Source organism: Heterodontus francisci, chromosome 6 (assembly GCF_036365525.1).
Source record: "Heterodontus francisci isolate sHetFra1 chromosome 6, sHetFra1.hap1, whole genome shotgun sequence".
Classification (NCBI taxonomy): Eukaryota; Metazoa; Chordata; class Chondrichthyes; order Heterodontiformes; family Heterodontidae; genus Heterodontus; species Heterodontus francisci.
Window position 1 is genome coordinate 8,863,754 of NC_090376.1, and position 20,005 is coordinate 8,883,758.

At 44.4% G+C, this 20,005-nt stretch overlaps 1 protein-coding gene across 3 annotated transcripts in view; it reads right to left on the reverse strand.

The window, feature by feature from the left end:
• The window catches only part of dgat2 (diacylglycerol O-acyltransferase 2), a 71,113-nt gene that overhangs the window by 4,693 nt on the left and 46,415 nt on the right, over positions 1-20,005 (reverse strand). For all 3 annotated transcript variants that reach the window (XM_068033079.1, XM_068033077.1, XM_068033078.1), the window contains 3 exons: positions 19,677-19,881; positions 14,048-14,222; positions 953-1,155 (listed from right to left, as the gene is read on the reverse strand). In XM_068033079.1, coding sequence (XP_067889180.1) covers positions 953-1,155; positions 14,048-14,222; positions 19,677-19,881 — 583 coding nt within the window. The remainder of the gene's footprint in view (positions 1-952; positions 1,156-14,047; positions 14,223-19,676; positions 19,882-20,005) is intronic.

A 20,005-nucleotide genomic window follows, 5' to 3' on the forward strand; every position in this document is an offset into this window, starting at 1 on the left:
GAAGAATTCCAAACTTCTACCACCTTTTGTGTGTCGAGTGTTTCCTAATTTCACTTAGAACGGTCCGGCTGTAATTTTTAGACTGTGCCTCCTAGTCCCCAAATAGCGGGAGCATTTTATCCCATTATACCCTATCCTCTACCCCCTTAATAACGAGGAAATCTTTGATCAAATCACCCCTTAACTCCCAATTCCAGGGAATACAATCCTAGCTTGTTTAATCTCTCCCCATAGCTTAACCCTTGAAGTCCAGGTACTATTCTAGTAAATCTACACTGCACTCCCTCCAAAGCCAATATTATCCTTCCTAAGATATGGTGCTCAGAACCGCTCACAGTACTCCAGGTGCGGTCTAACTAGGGCTTTGTACAGCTGAATCATGACTATTAGGCTCGTCAACTCTGGTTGGACGCATTCCAGAACATGCCATTACATGTCTACCTGCCTCCAACTGTCATGCCCTTCATGCTTCTGCCATTGGTTGCCAGACATGTCCATCCTTGCTCTTTTCCTTTGCTGATTGGACAGCCAGGAGACTCCGTTACCTGATAGTCAAGGATCATCCCGTCAGCCAAAACCTTTTTTTTTTAAAAAGTATCCATTTCCAATACTTTGGTAACTAATAAAAGGAAAGTGTTAAAGGAAAATAAAAGAAAAACTTGTAAATGTCTCGATAACTGTTCCTCCTGGGATTGCTCACAGTAGTGCCAAGGAGATTAGTTTACAATTCTTGGAGACTTCAAATGATGTTAGCAACTCTACACAACCTCCTACTGGTGCCCTGTTCCCCAATGGCCCACAGTCCATATGAAGATGATTTGGAATATATATAAAAAAATAGCACATAAAAGCAACAGTTTAAAAAAGTTTGACTGCCAAAATAAACTAATGAAAACATGAAACTAGAAGCATTGTGTTTAGGACAACACCTTTTGAAGGGGAAGGAACCTACCCACAGTGTTGATGGGTTTGGCGTAAGGCACGAGCCCCCAGGAGTTGCTCGAGAAAAAGCCACGGCCTTGGAAAACACAGGGGGCAAATCCGATCAGCTTCTGGAATTTTCTTTGTATTACTCGCATCAAACTGCCTTCCTTGAAGACAATCTGTCGGTAAACGTCATTCTCACCAAAAGTGTAAACAGGGACCAAATCGGCTCTGCCAAGAAAAGAAAACAGAATGGAAACTTCCAGAAAGTTGTTAGTTCTTTCCTTCAATGCTAAAGGGGGTGCAGAAGCAGCGGGACCTGGGGTATATGTGCACAAATCACTGAAGGTGGCAGGGCAGGTTAAGAAAGCAGTTAATAAAGCATATGGGATCCTGAGATTTATAAATAAGGGGCACAGAGTACAAAAATAAGGAAGTTATGATAAACCTGTATAAAACACTGGTTTGGCCTCAACTGGAGTATTGTGTCCACTTCTGGGCACCACACTTTAGGAAGGGTGTGAAGGCGTTAGAGAGAGTGCAGAAAAGATTCACGAGAATGGTTCCAAGGATGAAGTACTTCAGTTACAGGGATAGACTGGAGAAGCTGGGGCTGTTCACCATGGAGAAGAGACGATTAAGAGGAGGTTTGATAGAGGTGTTCAAAATCATGAGGGGTCTGAAGAGATAGGGAGAAACTGTTCCCATTGGCGGAAGTGTCAAGAACCCAGCGGACACCGATTTACGGTGACTGGGAAAAGAAACAGAGGTAACATGAGTAAAACCTATTTTACGCAGTTAGTGGTTAGGATCTGGAATGCACTGTCGAAGAGTGTGGTGGAGGCAGATTCAAAAATAGTTGCTTTTTAAAGGGAACTGGATAATTATCTGAAGAGAAAAAATTTGCAGGGCTAAGGGGAAAGAGGCCAGGGAGTGGGACTAGGAGATTTGCTCTTGCAGAAATCCAGCATAGATACAATGGGCTGACTGGCTGCCTTCTGGTCTGTAGCCATTCTATGATTCTAATGAACAACAACAACTTGGATTTTATCACCTTTAACATAGTAAAGTGCCGCAAGGCAATTTACAGGAGCATTACCAAAACAAAATGCGTCACTGAGCCACATAAGGAGATATTAGGACAAGCGACCAAAAGTTTGGTCAAAGAAGTAGGTTTGAAAGGAGCATCTCCTGAATTCCCTATTGAAGTTTAGTGAACATCTTATATTTAACACCCTTAGTTCTGGTCTCCCCAAGTGGAAACATCTTCTCTACGTCTACTCTATCAAAACTATTCATAATTTTAAAGCGCTCCATCAGGTCACCCCTCAGCCTGCTTCTCTGGAAAAGGAAAAAAAAAAAAACGAGTCCCAGACTGTTCAATCTTTTCTGATGAGGTATCACCTCAGTTCTGGTATCATTCTGGTCAATTTCTTTCTTTTTTTTTTTATAAAACACCTTCTCCAGTGCCCCTATATCCATTTTACAAAACGGAAACCAGAACTATACTCCAAGTATAGCCTAAACAAGGTTTTATGGAAGTTTAACAACTTCTGCTTTTCATTTCTATCCCTTTAAAAATGAGCCTCAGTGCTGGGTTTGCTATTAACCTACTTTCAGTGTTTGTGTATCTGACCTTCTAATTCCCTTTGTTCCTCCAGCCCATTTAGACACTTTCCAAGTGTGTGGCCTCCTTATCCAACCTGGGAAACTCAAGTAGACAACTCAACAGCTGACCGTTCAAATATTTTTGATTCTTTCATGGGACGTGGGTGTCACTGGCATTTACTGCCCATCCCTAATTGCACTTGATAACTGAGTAACTTGCTAGGCCATTTTAGAGGGCAGCTAGGAGTCAACCAAATTGCTATGGGTCTGGAGTCACATACGAACATACGAATTAGGAGCAGAAGGCGGCCATTCGGCCCCTCAAGTCTGCTCCGCCATCCAATAAGATCATGGCTGATCTGTTTGTGTTTTGAATTCCACACTCCCATCTACCCCCGATAACCCTTGATTTCCTTGCCTAACAAGAATCTGTCTACCCCCACCTTAAAAATATTCAATGTTCCTGCCTTCACCACCTTCTGAGGCAGAGAGTTCCAAAGTCACACAACCCTCAGAAAAACATTTCTCCTCATCTCTGTCCTAAAAGGGACACTCCTAATTTTAAAACAGTGCCCCCTAGTTCTGGACTTACCCACAAGAAAAAAACATTCTCACCACAGCCACCTTGTCAAGACTGTTCAGGATCTTAAAAACTTCAATCAAGTCTCCCCTTACTCTTCTAAACTCCAGTGAAAACAAGCTCAGTGTGTCCAACCTTTCCTCGCAAGACAACCCACTCACTCCAGGTATTAATCTAGTAAACCTCCTCTGAACTGCCTCCAATGCATTTACATCCTTCCTTAAATAAGGAGACCAAAACTGCGCACAGTATTCGAGATGTGGTCTCACCAATGCCCTGTATAACTGAAGCATAACATCCTTACTTTTATATTCAATTCCTCTTGCAATAAAGAATAGCATTCCATTAGCCTTCTTTATTACTTGTTAGGACGCAGGTACAACTTTTTGTGACTCATGCACTAGAACACCTAGATCGTCTGCACTTCGGAATTTTGCAATTGTTTCCCATTTAAGAAATACTCTGCTTTTTTTATTCTTCCTGCCAAAATGAACAACTCCACATTTTTCCACATTATACTCCATCTGCCAAATTTTTGCCCACTCACTCAACCTACCTACATCAGTCTGCAAGCCCATTATATCCTCTTCACAACATACTTTCCTACCTATCTTTGTGTCCTCTGCAAATTTAGCTACCATGCCACTGCTCCCCTCATCTAAGTCATCGATATAAATTGTAAAAAGTTGAGGCCATAGCATGGACCCCTGTAGGACTCCACTTGCCACATCCCGCCAATCAGAAAACGACCCATTCATGCATACTCTGTTTTCTGCCAGCCAGCCAATCTTCTATCCATGCTAATATGTTACCCACTACACCATGAGCTCCTACTTTGCGCAATAACCTTTTATGTGGCACCTCGTCAAATGCCTTTTGGAAATCCAAGTACAGTACATCAACGGGCTCCCCTTTATCCACAGCACATGTCACTCCTTCAAAGAACTCGAACAAATTGGTTCAACATGGCTTCCCTTTCACAAAACCATGCTGACTATTCCTGATTACCTTGAGTTTTTCTAAGTGCCCAGCTACAACCTCCTTCATCACAGAATCATTATAGTGCAGAAGGAGGCCATGATATATTCTAATACCTTCCCCATAACAGATGTCAAGCTAACTGGCCTATAGTTACCTGTTTTCTGCCTCCTCCCACCCACCCCCCACTTCTTCGAGAGGGGTTATATTTGCTACTTTCCAGTCTGATGGAACATTTCCAGAATCTAGTGAATTTTGAAAAATCAACACAACAAATCTACTACCTCATTATCCACTTCTTTTAAGACCCTAGGATGAAGTCCATCAAGAACTGGGGACTTGTCAGCCCGCAGTTCCATCACTTTGCTCAGTACCTCTTCCCTGGTAATTTCCCCAAGTTCCTCTCTTCTTTCCACCTCCTGATTTACAACTATTGCCAGAATGTTTTTTGTATCCTCTATAGTGAAGACAGAAGCAAAATATTTGTTTATTTCATCTGCCATTTCCTTATTATCTAATATTAGCTCCCCATTCTCACTCTCTAGAGGACCAACACTCACTTTACTTACTCTTTTCTTTTTCAAATACCTGTAGAAACTCTTGCTATCAGTTTTTACATTTCTACCTAGCTTCCTGTAGGCCAGACCAGGTAAGGACGGCAGATTTCCTTCCCTAAAGGACATTCGTAAACCAGATGGGGTTTTATGACAATTGATGATAGTTTCATGGCACCATTACTGAGACGAGCTTTCAATTCCAGATTTATGAATTCATTTATTTTAAATTCCACGAGCTGCAGAGTTGAGATTTGAACCAGTGTCCCCAGGGCATTAGCCTGGGCATCTGGATTACTAGTTCAATGACATTACCACTACGCCACCTTTCTTTGCACAAACTGAAATCTAGGAACCAAATTCCAGAGCAAGGCGAGGGGCCCAGGAAATGTGAACGTTGGCATGAAATCCCTGTAGCTGTCACTGTGCATGCCAGGCTAGAACCTAGATACACAGTCCATATGTACAGGAACAGACAGATGCTCACAAGCTGTACAAAATCTTGCGGAAGTGGATTGTACACTTATTTACCCAGTCTACTGTACACAGACAGAGAATGCACTACATAATGTTTGTTAACCAGTTGAAATGTAATACAAGTCAAAAACTTTTTAAAAATTAATTTAAAAATGGCACAAGAGAAATGGTGCAAGGGGCTCAACGATTAAACAATACAAAGCGAGCTTGAACAGTAAGCTGTGAGGAGGACAGAGGCTGCAAAGGGAGATAGACAAGCTAAGTGAGTGGGCAAGAAGGTGGCAGGTTGACTATAATGGGAAATGGTTGTTTGGTAGTACAGAACTTGAGTATTGCTGAAAATAGAGACATGTTGAAGCTTTTCGTCTTGGACTCATCAGGACAATCCACAAGAATAATAATGTAAGGGAAAGCAACAACTTTATACTATACGAGAAGAGACTGCTGATTGGCAGAGGTGTTGCCATGGAGAATGCACTAGTTTATGGTGACTGAGTTAACGGTCAAGCTTTGTTTGAAATTTAAACCAGGCAGCTTGACTGATTGGTCAAAGCATTGCCCTGAGGAATGAAACAGCGAATGGCCGTCACTTATTTTGTTCAGCTGAAGCAGGTGCAATGTGCGTACATGTTCTTTCTGTCTGCAAAGAACAGGGCCTTGTGTATTAATATACGTAGCTTCCAGTACACGCAAATGCACCACACTGCGAGCCCTACAGACAATCTTAAATTGGTTGTCACCGTAATTCTTAGCACACTGAGGATTATTTAACAAATTTTATCCAATCATGGAATCACATCTATTGTTGGACACTGTGTTTTGAGTTTTGTTAGTGGAGAACATCAAATGTGTTACTACCGCATAGTAGCAGCATAAAACAGCTAGTTTTACCTGTTGCTCAAATTTTTGGGAGACATTACTCTTCCAGGGTAATTTGAGGTAGGCGTTAAGGAATGCAAGTTCCAGCAGCTGATGGGGACTAATGCCCCTCCAGGTCCTCCTTCAGCTTCACTTCCCTCTGACCCCACCCCTTCTGATCTGACCCCTTGCCGTGTATTCACTGTACCCTCTGACCTCCCCCTCTCTGATGCTGAGCGTTCTGTACTCAGCAAAGGTCTCAATTTTATCCCCTTACGCCCCCACCTCAATGAATTTCGTGCTCGGCATGACGTTGAGCTCTTCATCCGTCGCCTCCGGGATCACATCTTTGACCAGGAGTCCTCCCCCCGACCAGCAGACCCATTCACCCGCCTCCAGCATTCTCCCTCTACCTGAACCCCTCCCCCTGGCCTCTTACCCACTCTTGATCTCTTCATTGAAAACTGTCGGCGAGACATTGGTCATCTCAATTTCTCTGCCCCCCTCATTCACTCTAACCTGTCCCCCTCTGAACTTGAGGCACTCCGTTCTCTCAGGTCTACCTCCCTCTGGACCATGACCCCACCACCAAACATCAAGCCACCGTCCAGAGGACTGTCACTGACCTCATCTCCTCTGGAGATCTTCCCTCTACAGCTTCCAACCTCATAGTCCCACAACCCCGGACAGCCCGCTTCTACCTCCTTCCCACAATCCACAAACGGGACTGTCCCGGCAGACCCATTGTGTCAGCCTGCTCCTGCCCCACTGAACTTATTTCTTCCTATCTTGACTCTATCTTTTCTCCGCTGGTCCAGTCTCTTCCCACCTACATCCGTGACTCTTCTGACGCCCTACGTCATTTTGACAATTTCCAGTTTCCTGGTCCCAACCGCCTCCTCTTCACTATGGATGTCCAATCGCTCTACACCTCCATCCCCCACCAGGATGGTTTGAGGGCTCTCCGCTTCTTCCTGCAACAGAGGCCCAACCAGTCCCCATCCACCACCACCCTCCTCCGCCTGGCTGAACCTGTTCTCACATAAAACAACTTCTCCTTCAACTCCACTCACTTCCTTCAAGTAAAAGGTGTCGCTATGGGTACCCGCATGGGTCCTAGTTATGCCTGTCTTTTTGTGGGTTATGTCGAGCATTCTTTGTTCCAGTCCTACTCAGGCCCCCTCCCCCAACTCTTTTTCCGGTACATTGATATCTGTATCGGTGCCGTTTCCTGCTCCCACCCCGAACTAGAAAACTTCATCAACTTTGCTTCCAATTTCCACCCTTCTCTCACCTTTACATGGTCCACCTCTAACACTTCCCTTCCCTTCCTCGAATTCTCTGTCTCCATCTCTGGGGATAGGTTGTCTACTAATATTCATTATAAGCCCACCGACTCCCACAGCTACCTCGACTACACTTCTTCACACCCTGCCTCCTGTAAGGACACCATTCCATTCTTCCAGTTTCTCCGTCTCCGACGCATCTGCTCTGATGATGCTACCTTCCATGACGGTGCTTCTGATATGACCTCCTTTTTCCTCAACCGAGGATTTCCCCCCATTGTGGTTGACAGGGCCCTCAACCATGTCCAGCCCATTCCTCGTACCTCTACCCTCACCCCTTCCCCTCCCTCCCAGAACCGTGACAGGGTTCCCCTTGTCCTCACTTTTCACCCCATCAGCTTCCATATCCAAAGGATCAGCCTCCGCCATTTCCGCCACCTCCAGCGTGATGCCACTACCAGTCGCATCTTCCCCTCCCTTCCAGTCAGCATTCCGAAGGGATCGTTCTCTCCGCGACACCCTGGTCCACTCCTCCATTACCCCCACCACCTCGTCCCCGTCCCATGGCACCTTCCCCTGCAATCGCAGGACGTGTAATACCTGCCCATTTACCTCCTCTTTCCTCACTATCCCAAGCCCCAAACACTCCTTTCAGGTGAAGCAGCGATTTCCTTGTACTTCTTTCAATGTAGTATACTGTATTCGCTGCTCACAATGTGGTCTCCTCTACATTGGGGAGACCAAGCGCAGACATGGTGACCGCTTTGCGGAACATCTCCGCTCAGTCCGCAAGCAGGACCCTGAACTTCCGGTTGCTTGCCATTTCAACACTCCCCCCTGCTCTCATGCTCACATCTCTGTCCTGGGATTGCTGCAGTGTTCCAGTGAACATCAACGCAAGCTCGAGGAACAGCATGTCATCTACCGATTAGGCACACTACAGCCTGCCGGACTGAACATTGAGTTCAATAATTTTAGAGTATGACAGCCCCTCATTTAACTTTCATTTTTAGTTATTTTTTCTTCCTTTTTTTTTTACATTCTTTTTTTACATTTTTTACAATTTTTTTTTGCATTTATTTCATTTCATCTTAGTTTATTCAGTTTGCTTACCCACTGTTTTTTTTCAGGTTTGCACTTGCTGCTGTTCAATATTCAGTGTATTAACACCTAATCTGTACTAATGCTTTGTCTTTCAACACACCATTAACATATTGTTTGCCTTTGCTCCGTGACCTTTTGGTCAGCTATGTGGCCTGGTCCAATCTAGACCTCCTTTGTTATCTCTTGCCCCACCCCCACCTCACTTGCTTATAACCTGTGACTTTTCTAATATTTGTCAGTTCCGAAGAAGGGTCACTGACCCGAAACGTTAACTCTGCTTCTCTTTTCATAGATGCTGCCAGACCTGCTGAGTGGTTCCAGCATTTCTTGTTTTTGTTTCAGATTTCCAGCATCCGCAGTATTTTGCTTTTAATTTGAGGTAGACTGGGCACTTTTCAGGGCCGAAAATGACGGCCTTAGGCCCAATTATAAGTTTGCCCGATATACAGCGAGAAATGATCTGATCAGGGTAGCCATGGTCACACAGGATGTCTTTGATTTGCCCTATTTCAGCATCAAGCTTGCATGGTGAGCAAATGGCTCGGGCCCTATTTATGAGGTTGCCGATAAGGCCAATCTTAAAGCGCGAGGAACTGTAAGAATCCCAATGTGTGTACTGAGTAGTGAAGGTAGGTTTGTGGTAGAGAATCCATTAACAGCTTTCTCAACTAGCGTGTCAAGGAAAAGGAGCTCATTTGACTGCTCCATTTCAAAGATGAATTTGAGCACAGGATGGAGCCCATTAAGACGTGTAAGGAACTTACTGCATGCAGCTGAGGATTCAAATATAGCAAACGTATCATCTACATATTGGAAATATGCAAGAGGTAGGAGGTTAGGTGTCATACCCTCAGACGTGTTTCTCATGGAACCCAACAAAGATGTTTGCGAGAGCTGGGCCTAGACGGGATCCCATGGCAACACCATCTATTTGAGCATACGTGGTGTCGTTAAAACTGAACTCAACTGCGCTAGTTGCCGAGGTCATAAGTTCAATGAATACTGATTCACGTAATGGTGGTGGGTCTAGATTGCCCCGATATAGCGCTGCAGCGCAAATATCTATGGCTTCCTCAAGTGATACATTGCTGAATAGGCTAGCAATGTCAAATGAGCACATGGACATAGCATTGTTATCGATATACAAGTCCTGCATTTGCATGTTCTGGAAGCTATATATGTTAATACACAGGGCCCTGTTCTTTGCAGACAGAAAGAACATGTACACACATTGTGCTTGTTTCAGCTGAACAAAATAAGTGACAGCCATTCACTGGTTCATTCCTCAGGGCAATGCCTTGACCAGAGTCAGGCTTCCTGGTTTAAATTTCAAGCAAAGCTTGACAGTTAACTGTCAGTCACCATAAATTAGTGCATTCTCCATGCCAACGCTTCTACCAATCTGAGTTCACTTGCCAACCAATCAGCATTCTCTTCTCATACAATGAAATTGTTGCTTTCCTTTACATTGGTATTCTTGTGGATTTTCTTGAGTGCAAGACGAAAATCTTCGACAACATTTTCTGCAATAATGGGAAATGAGAAATTTTCCACTTTGGAAGGAAGAATAGAAAAGCAGATTTTTTTTTTTAAAAAGTGAGTGACTAGTTAATGTTAGGATTCAGAGGGATTTTGGTATCTTGTACACAAATCACAAAGTTAACATGCAGGTACAGCAAGCAATTAAGGCGGAAAATTGCATGTTGGCCTTTATTTCAAGAGAATTGGAGTACATGAATAAAGAAGTTTTACTGCAATTGTACAGGGCTTTGTTGAGACCACACCTGAAGTTGTGTGTACACTTTTGCTCTCCTTATGAAGGATATACTTGCCTAAGAGGGGGTGCAATAGAGGCTCACTAGATTGATCCCTGGGATAACAGGGCTGCCCTTAGAGGAGAGATTGAGTAAAATGGGCTGATATTCTCTGACTTTAGAAGAATGAGAAGTGATCTCTTTGAAACATAAGATTCTGAGAGGTCTTTACAGGAAGGATGCTTGAGAGACTGTTTCCCCTGGCTGGAGTGTCTAGAAGTCGGGGTCATAGTCTCAGGATAAGGGGTCAGCTGTTTAGGACTGAGATGAGGAGAAATTCCTTCGCTCAGAGGGTTGTGAATCTTTGAAATTCTCTAACCCAGAGAGACGTGGATGCTCAGTCAGAATGTATAGTTAAGACTAAGATAGATAGATTTATGGACAGTAAGGGCATTAAAGGATATGGGGATAGGGCAGTGGGATTGAGGAAGATCAGCTCAGGGGCTGTATGGTACACTGCTGTTCCTATTTCTTATGAATACTGTGGTTAGATCCCATTTACAGTATTATGTTCAATTCTGGGTACGGACCTCAGGCAGGATATATTGGCTTGGAGGGGTGTGGTGTGGAAATATCAGAATGATACCAGGGCTTAAAGGGTTAAATGATGAGGTCAGGTTGCATAGACTAGGCTTGTATTCCTTTGAGATTCACAAGGAGGAGGTGTTAGCAATTTTGGAAAGAGTGAAAATAGATAAGTCCCCTGGGCCGGATGGGATTTATCCTAGGATTCTCTGGGAAGCCAGGGAGGAGATTGCAGAGCCGTTGTTGTTGATCTTTAAGTCGTCATTGTCGACAGGAGTAGTGCCGGAGGACTGGAGGATAGCAAATGTTGTCCCCTTGTTCAAGAAGAGACAGCCCTGGTAATTATAGACCTGTGAGCCTTACTTCGGTTGTGGGTAAAATGTTGGAAAAGGTTATAAGAGACAGGATTTATAATCATCTTGAAAAGAATAAGTTCATTTGCGATAGTCAGCACGGTTTTGTGAAAGGTAGGTCGTGCCTCACAAACCTTATTGAGTTTTTCGAGAAGGTGACCAAACAGGTGGATGAGGGTAAAGCCGTGGATGTGGTGTATATGGATTTCAGTAAGGCGTTTGATAAGGTTCCCCACGGTAGGCTATTGCAGAAAATACGGAAGTATGGGGTTGAAGGTGATTTAGAGCTTTGGATCAGAAATTGGCTAGCTGAAAGAAGACAGAGGGTGGTGGTTGATGGCAAATGTTCATCCTGGAGTTTAGTTACTAGTGGTGTACCGCAAGGTTCTGTTTTGGGGCCACTGCTGTTTGTCATTTTTATAAACGACGTGGATGAGGGTGTAGAAGGGTGGGTTAGTAAATTTGCGGATGACACGAAGGTCGGTGGAGTTGTGGATAGTGTCGAAGGGTGTTGTAGGGTACAGAGGGACATAGATAGGCTGCAGAGCTGGGCTGAGAGATGGCAAATGGAGTTTAATGCGGAGAAGTGTGAGGTGATTCACTTTGGAAGGAGTAACAGCAATGCAGAGTACTGGGCTAATGGGAAGATTCTTGGTAGTGTAGATGAGCAGAGAGATCTTGGTATCCAGGTACATAAATCCCTGAAAGTTGCTACCCAGGTTAATAGGGCTGTTAAGAAGGCATATGGTGTGTTAGCCTTTATTAGTAGGGGGATCGAGTTTCAGAGCCACGGGGTCATGATGCAGCTGTACAAAACTCTGGTGAGGCCGCACCTGGAGTATTGCGTGCAGTTCTGGTCACCGCATTATAGGAAGGATGTCGAAGCTTTGGAAAGGGTGCAGAGGAGATTTACTAGGATGTTGCCTGGTATGGAAGGAAGGTCTTACGAGGAAAGGCTGAGGGACTTGGGGTTGTTTTCGTTAGAGAGAAGGAGGAGGAGAGGTGACTTAATAGAGACATACAAGATAATCAGAGGGTTAGATAGGGTGGATAGTGAGAGTCTTTTTCCTCGGATGAGGATGGCAAACACGAGGGGACATAGCTTTAAGTTGAGGGGTGAAAGATATAGGACAGATGTCAGAGGTAGTTTCTTTACGCAGAGAGTAGTAGGGGCGTGGAACGCCCTGCCTGCAACAGTAGTAGACTCGCCAACTTTAAGGGCATTTAAGTGGTCATTGGATAGACATATGGATGTAAATGGAATAGTGTAGGTCAGATGATCGGCGCAACATCGAGGGCCGAAGGGCCTGTACTGCGCTGTAATATTCTAATTCTAATTCTAATTCTAATTCTATAGAAGATTAAGGGGTGATCTGATGCTTCTCTAATCATTTAGCATCAGAGGAGGCCATTCAGTCCCTCAAGCCTGTTCCACAAATTCAGTTAGATCATGATTGATCTGTATCTTAACTCTATCTACCTATTTCCTTCCACAACCCTCAATATCTTTGCCTAACAAAAATCTATCAATCTCATTTTTAAAATGATCAAATCAGCCTCCAGCTTCACAGTTATTTGGTGGAAGAAAGTACATGTAAAGTTTTTTTTAAAAATGAAGTATTCATGTGCACAAGATGATGAGAGGCATAGATAGAGTGGATAGTCAGAGACTTTTTCCCAGGGTGGAAAGGGCTATCACCAGGGGGCATAATTTTAAGGTGATTGGAGGAAGGTTTCAGGGAGATGTCAGAGGTAGGTTCTTTACACAGAGAGTGGTGGGTGCGTGGAATGCGCTGCCAGCGGTGGTAGTAGAAGCAGATACATTAGGGGCATTTAAGCGACTCTTGGATAGGTACATGGATGATAGTGGAATGAAGGGTAGGTAGGTAGTTTGATCTTAGAGTAGGTTAAAGGTTCGGCACAACATCGTGGGCCGAAGGGCCTGTACTGTGCTGTTCTATGTTCTATTCAAATCACAATACGAATCACTATAGACCTGCATTTATATAGTGCCTTTAATATGGTAAAACATCCCAAGGCAGTTCACAGGAGTGTGAACGAGACAAAATTTGACAGAGCCACATTAAGGAGATAGTGGGACAGGTGACCAAAAGCTTGGTCAAAAGAGGTAAGTTTTAAGGATTGTCTTAAACGGTGGTGAGGCACAGAGACAGAGAGAGAATTCCAGAGCTTGGGGACCAGGCAGCTGAAAGTACGACCGATACTGATGGAATGATTAAAATCAAAAGGAGAGAGAGGTCAGAGTTTGAAGAGTAGATCCTGCAGAACAGCATTCATGATGAGTCAGTGAAATACAACAGGGTAGTCCGCTGAGACTTAATGTTTTGGAAATACTGCAAAATAAGGGTGAAAGGCAATATTTTGGATCATGGCCTTCGAGAAAATTTTGACCAAGCTAATGGGGGGCGGGGGCGGGGCAGCTGTGGGTGGAGTGTCTTTTTTAAAACATAACTTTGGACTCTGGTGGGGGTGTGCGGGAGGGGAAAGAAAAACCTTAAAATAAAAAAGTAGCAGGCAAATAGGGAACTGGGTGTCACACATCATCCCGACTTGGAAATATCTTCGTCGTTGGGTCAAAAACCTGGAACACCCTTCCTAACAGTACTGTAGGTGTAACTACACCATGTGGACTGCAGCAGTTCAAGGTGGCAGCTCACCGACACCTTCCCAAGGGCAATAAATGTTGGCCTTGCCAGTGACCCCCACATCCCAAGAACGAATAGAAGAAAAACCTATGAAGAATGGTCACTTGACTGAAAGCTGCTCATTGGCCAAGTTATTTTTTTTTTAAACCAGCAAGATGATAATGTTCCCAATATTAATGGGGAGGCTGAAAGTGACTGAAGGACACAATAGAGCCTCATAAGCAGCCAGTTTGAGGGGGGGGGTGGGGGGGGGGGCCTGCACAAGCCTGATGGACCTATCCCTGCTCTCAGCATAGGTTTTAATCAGGATCATTTCTTACCCATTTTGCAGTGCCATCTTCACAAACCCTTTGCGGTTTTTCAGGGTCACAACATTGCTTCCTGGGCTGCAATTCAGAGATTCCGCCGATCCTCCAATCACAATTATCACTGCGTTCCCAGTCCCGCTCTTAGACAGCAGGAAGTCAATAGCCTCCCGCGTCACGGGAAAAATACCTGCGGCAGGGGCAAATAAAAGCCAAGGAATTATTGCTCATCTGAACTGTGAGTTATCATCTCTAACCATTAAAACACACTTGAAGGGAGATCAAGCCCGTATAAATTAAATGGTAGCATTTTCTTATTAAATTTCAGATTTATTAATTCAATTGAAATTTCACCATCTGCCATGGTGGGATTCAAACCCATATCTTCAGAGCCATTAGCCTGGGCTCTGGATTACTAGTCTAGTGACATCACCACTACGCCACCACCTCTCCATTGGCTTTGGATAGGTGCAGAGCAGATTCACCAGAATGATACTGGGGCTAAAATTGTGAAAATATGAGGACAGTTTCCATAGAATAGATTTGATTTCCCTTGAGGAAGATAGAGAGGTGACCTAACTGAGGTATTGATTAAAGGTGTTGATAGTTTCTCCCTAACTACCCCATTTCCTCTGGTCGGGTGCATCCAGAACAAGGGGGCATAACCTTAAAATTAGAGCTGGGGTGTTGAGGGATGATGTCGTCAGGGTCGTGGAAAACTGGAACTCCCTCCCCCAAATAGCTGTTGACACTGGAAGTAACTGAAAAGTTTCAAAGCGGAGATTGATAGACTATTATTGGGCGAGGGTATTAATGGACAGGGAACCAAGGTGGGTAGATGGAGTCAAGATACAGATCAGCCATGATCTAACTGAATGGCAGAACAAGTTTGAGGGGCTGAATGGCCCACTTCTGTTCCTATATCGTTCGAAGAACAAATGGGGACACAGCCCTAGAGTTCACCGCTTCCAACTGTCATAGAGTCATAGAGAGATACAGCACTGAAACAGGCCCTTTGTCCCACCGAGTCTGTGCCGACCATCAACCACCCATTTATACTAATCCTACATTAATCCCATACTCCCTACCACATCCCCACCAATCTCCTATCACCTACCTACACTAGGGGCAATTTGCAATGGCCAATTTACCTATCAACCTGCAAGTCTTTGGCCGTGGGATGAAACCGGAGCACCCGGCAGAAACCCACACTGTCACAGGGAGAACTTGCAAACTCCACACAGGCAGTACCCAGAACTGAACCCAGGTCGCTGGAGCTGTGAGGCTGCAGTGCTAACCACTGCACCACCCTGTGTCCCTCTAATCCAAGGCAAACATGCTTACCCTTACTTTATTTGAAGTCATCTAGCTTTCTATCTGTGTTTCTATTCACTGATGTTCGTGGCAGCTTGCTGTGCTCACATTGGCTGCCACATTTCCTAAATTACCGTGGTGACAATACTTCAAGTACTTCATTGGCTGTAAAGCACTTTGGGATGTCCTGGGCTGTGAAAGGCACTATAGAAATGCAAGTCTTTCTCTTGTTTCGGTATCGATGCTGCATTATCTCAGATACAAGAATGAATAAGTTTGCATTCATGAAGCAAGACCAACACCTTCCATATCCTCAGGGTGTTTCAATATTACCTCTGACATGTAGTCAAGTTGCTTTGTAGGAAAGCCAACTGGCACATGACAAGGCCCACAAAGAGCAAGGAAGATCCTTTGCTGGTATTGGTTGATGGATAAATGTTGACTATAAAGATCACGGAACTCCCCTGCTCTTTTTCCCCCATAATGCCAGGATCTTTTATGACCAGCTGATCAGCCGAGACCGCCAGGGTCAATGGGTCATCTGAAAAATGGCACCTCTGCCAATGTAGCCCTCCTTCAGCAGGGAAAGGTCACTTAGTTCAGCACTGGAGCACAGCCTAAACCCACAGCCACCTGAATCACACCAGTGTGCTACGAAAAACAGGAACCTGTATTCCACAGCCTCGGGACATCCCAAAGCCAATAAATACCTTTTGAAGTGTATTCACTTTTATAATGTGGGAAAGTCAGCAGCCAATTTGCACACAGCAAGCTCCCACAAACAGCAATGTGATAATGACCAGATCATCTGTTTCAGTGATGTTGATTGAGGAATAGATATTGGTTCAACACACCAGGGATAACCACCCTCCTTTTCTTTGAAAAGGTGACGCGTCCACCCAAGGAGGCAGACTGGGCCTCATTTTAACATCTCATCTGAAAGATGGCACTGCCAACAGTGCAGCACTCCTTCAGTACTGGTGTTGGGTTTCTAATACTGAGCACATCTGCCTTTGGCAAGGTGCAACGTTAACATAGAACATAGAACATCACAGTACAGGCCCTTCGGCCCACGATGTTGTGCCGAACCTTTAACCTACTCTAAGATCAAACTAACTACATACCCTTCATTCTACTATCATCCATGTACCTATCCAAGAGTCGCTTAAATGCCCCTAACATATCTGCTTCTACCACCGCTGGCAGCGCATTCCACGCACCCACCACTCTCTGTGTAAAGAACCTACCTCTGACATCTCCCCGAAACCTTCCTCCAATCATCTTAAAATTATGCCCCTTGGTGATAGCCCTTTCCACCCTGGGAAAAAGTCTCTGACTATCCACTCTATCTATGCCTCTCATCATCTTGTACCCCTCTATCAAGTCACCTCTCATCCTTCTCCGCTCCAATGAGAAAAGCCCTAGCTCCCTCAATCTTTCTTCGTAGGACATGCCCTCCAGTCCAGGCAGCATCCTGGTAAATCTCCTCTGCACCCTCTCTAAAGCTTCCACATCCTTCCTACAATGAGACGACCAGAACTGAACACAATATTCCAAGTGCGGTCTAACCAGGGCTTTATAGAGCTGCAGCATAACCTCGCGGCTCTTGAACTCAATTCCCCTGTTAATGAAAGCCAACACACCATACGCCTTCTTAACAACCCTATCAACTTGGGTGGCAACTTTGAGCGATCTATGGACATGGACCCCAAGATCCCTCTGTTCCTCCACACTGCCAAGAATCCTGTCTTTAAGCCTGTATTCCGCATTCAAATTCGACCTTCCAAAATGAATCACTTCACTTTATGGAGCTTTATTCAATAACACTTCAGTCTCATTCTACATAAAGAGCGCTGTTGCATACATTAACGCTGGACAGACATGAACTGCAGAAAACATCCTAATATAATAAAGGAACACAGCATAAAGTATAGAGTGAAGTCTATAAATTACAGACACCATAGGGACTGGCACCAGCTGTGTGTGTTTTTTTTTTGAAGTGCCCTTATTTTCAAAATGATTGTTGTATACACTAAAAATTCTCCTCAATAGAATGGAGAGTTATTTACCCTGCATCCATAGTGGCAGAGAAACCACTCTACCCTGGGCCAAGTAGTCAACCCCAGAGATAGAGCAGTTTCTCTGCTGCTGTGCATACTGGGTAAAGAACCCCCCCCCCCCAATTTCACACAAGCAGATTCTTTCACAAAACCTGCTGCCACCTTGCACTGAGTGACCTCAACCAGGATTTGGGGACAGAGAGAAGGGAAAAGCAAGGAAAAGCACCAGGGATCCCAACTCAAGTGGAAGCTACAGATACAGCAGCTTTGTAACAGGCTGCATCCCTTGTATTTAAGTTGTAAAAGGATTTGGTGCATTAAATTAAAGGGTGTGCAAAATTTGTAATTTGTAGTGTTTTCAGAATGCCTCTTGTATATTTTAATGCGCAAATTATTTGGGTCTCTCAAAGTGTTTTCTTTTTGTGGGAGGAGTTTATATAGGCTTTACTGTAGTGGACAAATAAATCCTAACTGGATTACACAGTTAATGATTGTAGATAGATTTCTACATATTGCCAGTTCACAAGAGTGCAGTAAATTTTCATGGGGTGGGGGGGGGGGGGGGGGGCGCAGGAAACGCAAAAAAAAAGAAGAGGGTTAGGAAATCAATACACCATCAACAGTGTTAAAGATACTTAGAATAGGATCTACAATCATTAAACTGGATTCCACATGGGGGAAGATCTTACTTCTCAAGTTTATGGATCTGATAAGGGTCATTATGTTTGGACATTGTACTTTACAAACAACGTGTCTCAGAGCAAACATCTTCATGGTAAAGCACCTCTTGTACCAAGAGGGACATCTCTTGATTAGATTACTTATTTTTAAATATATGCACGTGGTCAGGGCAGCCACGAGGCTGCTGACTTGATAACTGAAGAGTGCAAGGCAAGCACTCGTAAAGTTGAAATCTACTAAAGGAACTGAAACTTTCAGCTTCCCTCACAACTTATCAGTGCCATAAACAAGAGTCAACCATAGCTCAATGGGTAGAATTCTCGACTCTCAATCACTAGATTGTTGGTTCCAAGTCCCACACCAGAATCCAAAATCCAGGCAGCACTGAGGGAGTGCTGCACTGTTGGAAGTGCCGTCTTTCGGATGATACGTTAAAACTAAAGCCCCGTCTGCCCCCTCAGGTGAACGAAGTTTCCATGGCCACTATTTCAAAATTAACCAGGGATGTTCTCCCTGGTGTTCTGGCCAACATTTGGCACTCAACCAACGTCACTAAAACAGTATCTGGTCCTTATCATGTCGCTTTTTATGGGAGCGTACTGTGTGCAAATTTGCTGCTGCGTTTTCTTCACTGCAACACAATGACGACACTTCAAAAGTACTTCAGGTCATCCAGCAGTTGTAAAAAGGCACTTTTGTCCAATATTGTTGGAGTATTGCTCAAGGGACCTAGATGGAGTGTAGGCACTCAATGGTGGGGCAAAGGGTGTGGGCTTGCAAGAGGCCAGAGATCTTGAAGGCTTGGAGGGTTGCATGAGGTTACAGAGATGGGAGGGGCCAGCGAGGCCACAGAGGAATTTGAAAATAAAGATGAAAATATTTTTAAAAACAAGGCATTGCCAAATTGGGAGCCAATGTAGATTAGCAAGAACAGGGGCGATAGGTGAATGGGACTTAATGGGAATTAGGATACGGACAGCAGAATTTTGACTGTGCTCATGTTTACAGGGGCTGGAAGAGGTGAGGCCAGCCAGGAGGGTGTTGCTATAGTTAAGTCTAGAGGTAACCATGGATGAGTGTTTCAGCAGCGAATGGGCTGAGGAGGGGAAATGGATGATTCCACGGAAAAGATCCATCTCCAATTTTGCCAGTTCTATGGATGTTTTTTTACTGTTCAAGAGGTTGTAGTCGAGACAGTGGGAGGTTCACTATTGATTGGATTCATTCATTGTGGAAGGGTCTTTCGGTAATGCAATAAGATCCTTGCAAAGATTGAGTGAAAAACTATAAAAACATTTATATAATGCCTTTAATGCTTCAAAGTAGTGCTGTGGGATCTTTTAGGTCCAGCTGAGGGGGTATACAGGGTCTCGGATTAACAACTCATCTAAAGGACGGCTCCTCTGACAGAGCAGCACTTCCTCAGTGCTGCACTTGGAGCGTCAGCCTAGAATATGTGCTCAAGTGTCTGGAGCGGGTCTTGAACCCACAACCTACTAACTGGACGAGACAGTGCTGCAACTGAGCCACGGCCGACACCACATCAATACTGCTGGTAGCCACACCTGCACAGGAAGCGTCATACTCACCTCCACTCATTAAATATTCCCGCAGAATTGGCATTCGGAAGTTGCCAGCCAAGGTGGCCAGAAAAGGTCGAATTCCTGGAAATTTATTGGAAAAGCCCGTGGCTTCTGTCCCAAAGTTGCAAAAAGCTCCAAAGGAAAAGATGCCATGGGGGTGGCAGCCAAAGATGTAGTTCCTGGTGGGGTCAAGGTTGTGTGTTTTCACCAACTGTAAGAAAGAAAGAGAATAAAACTGTGTACACAAATGCAGAAAAAACTTCACCTCTTTGATCCAAAGCTCCAGTCTGTTTTTATTTAGTACGTGGAACAGGATGGGGCTCTTTTTCTAGAAA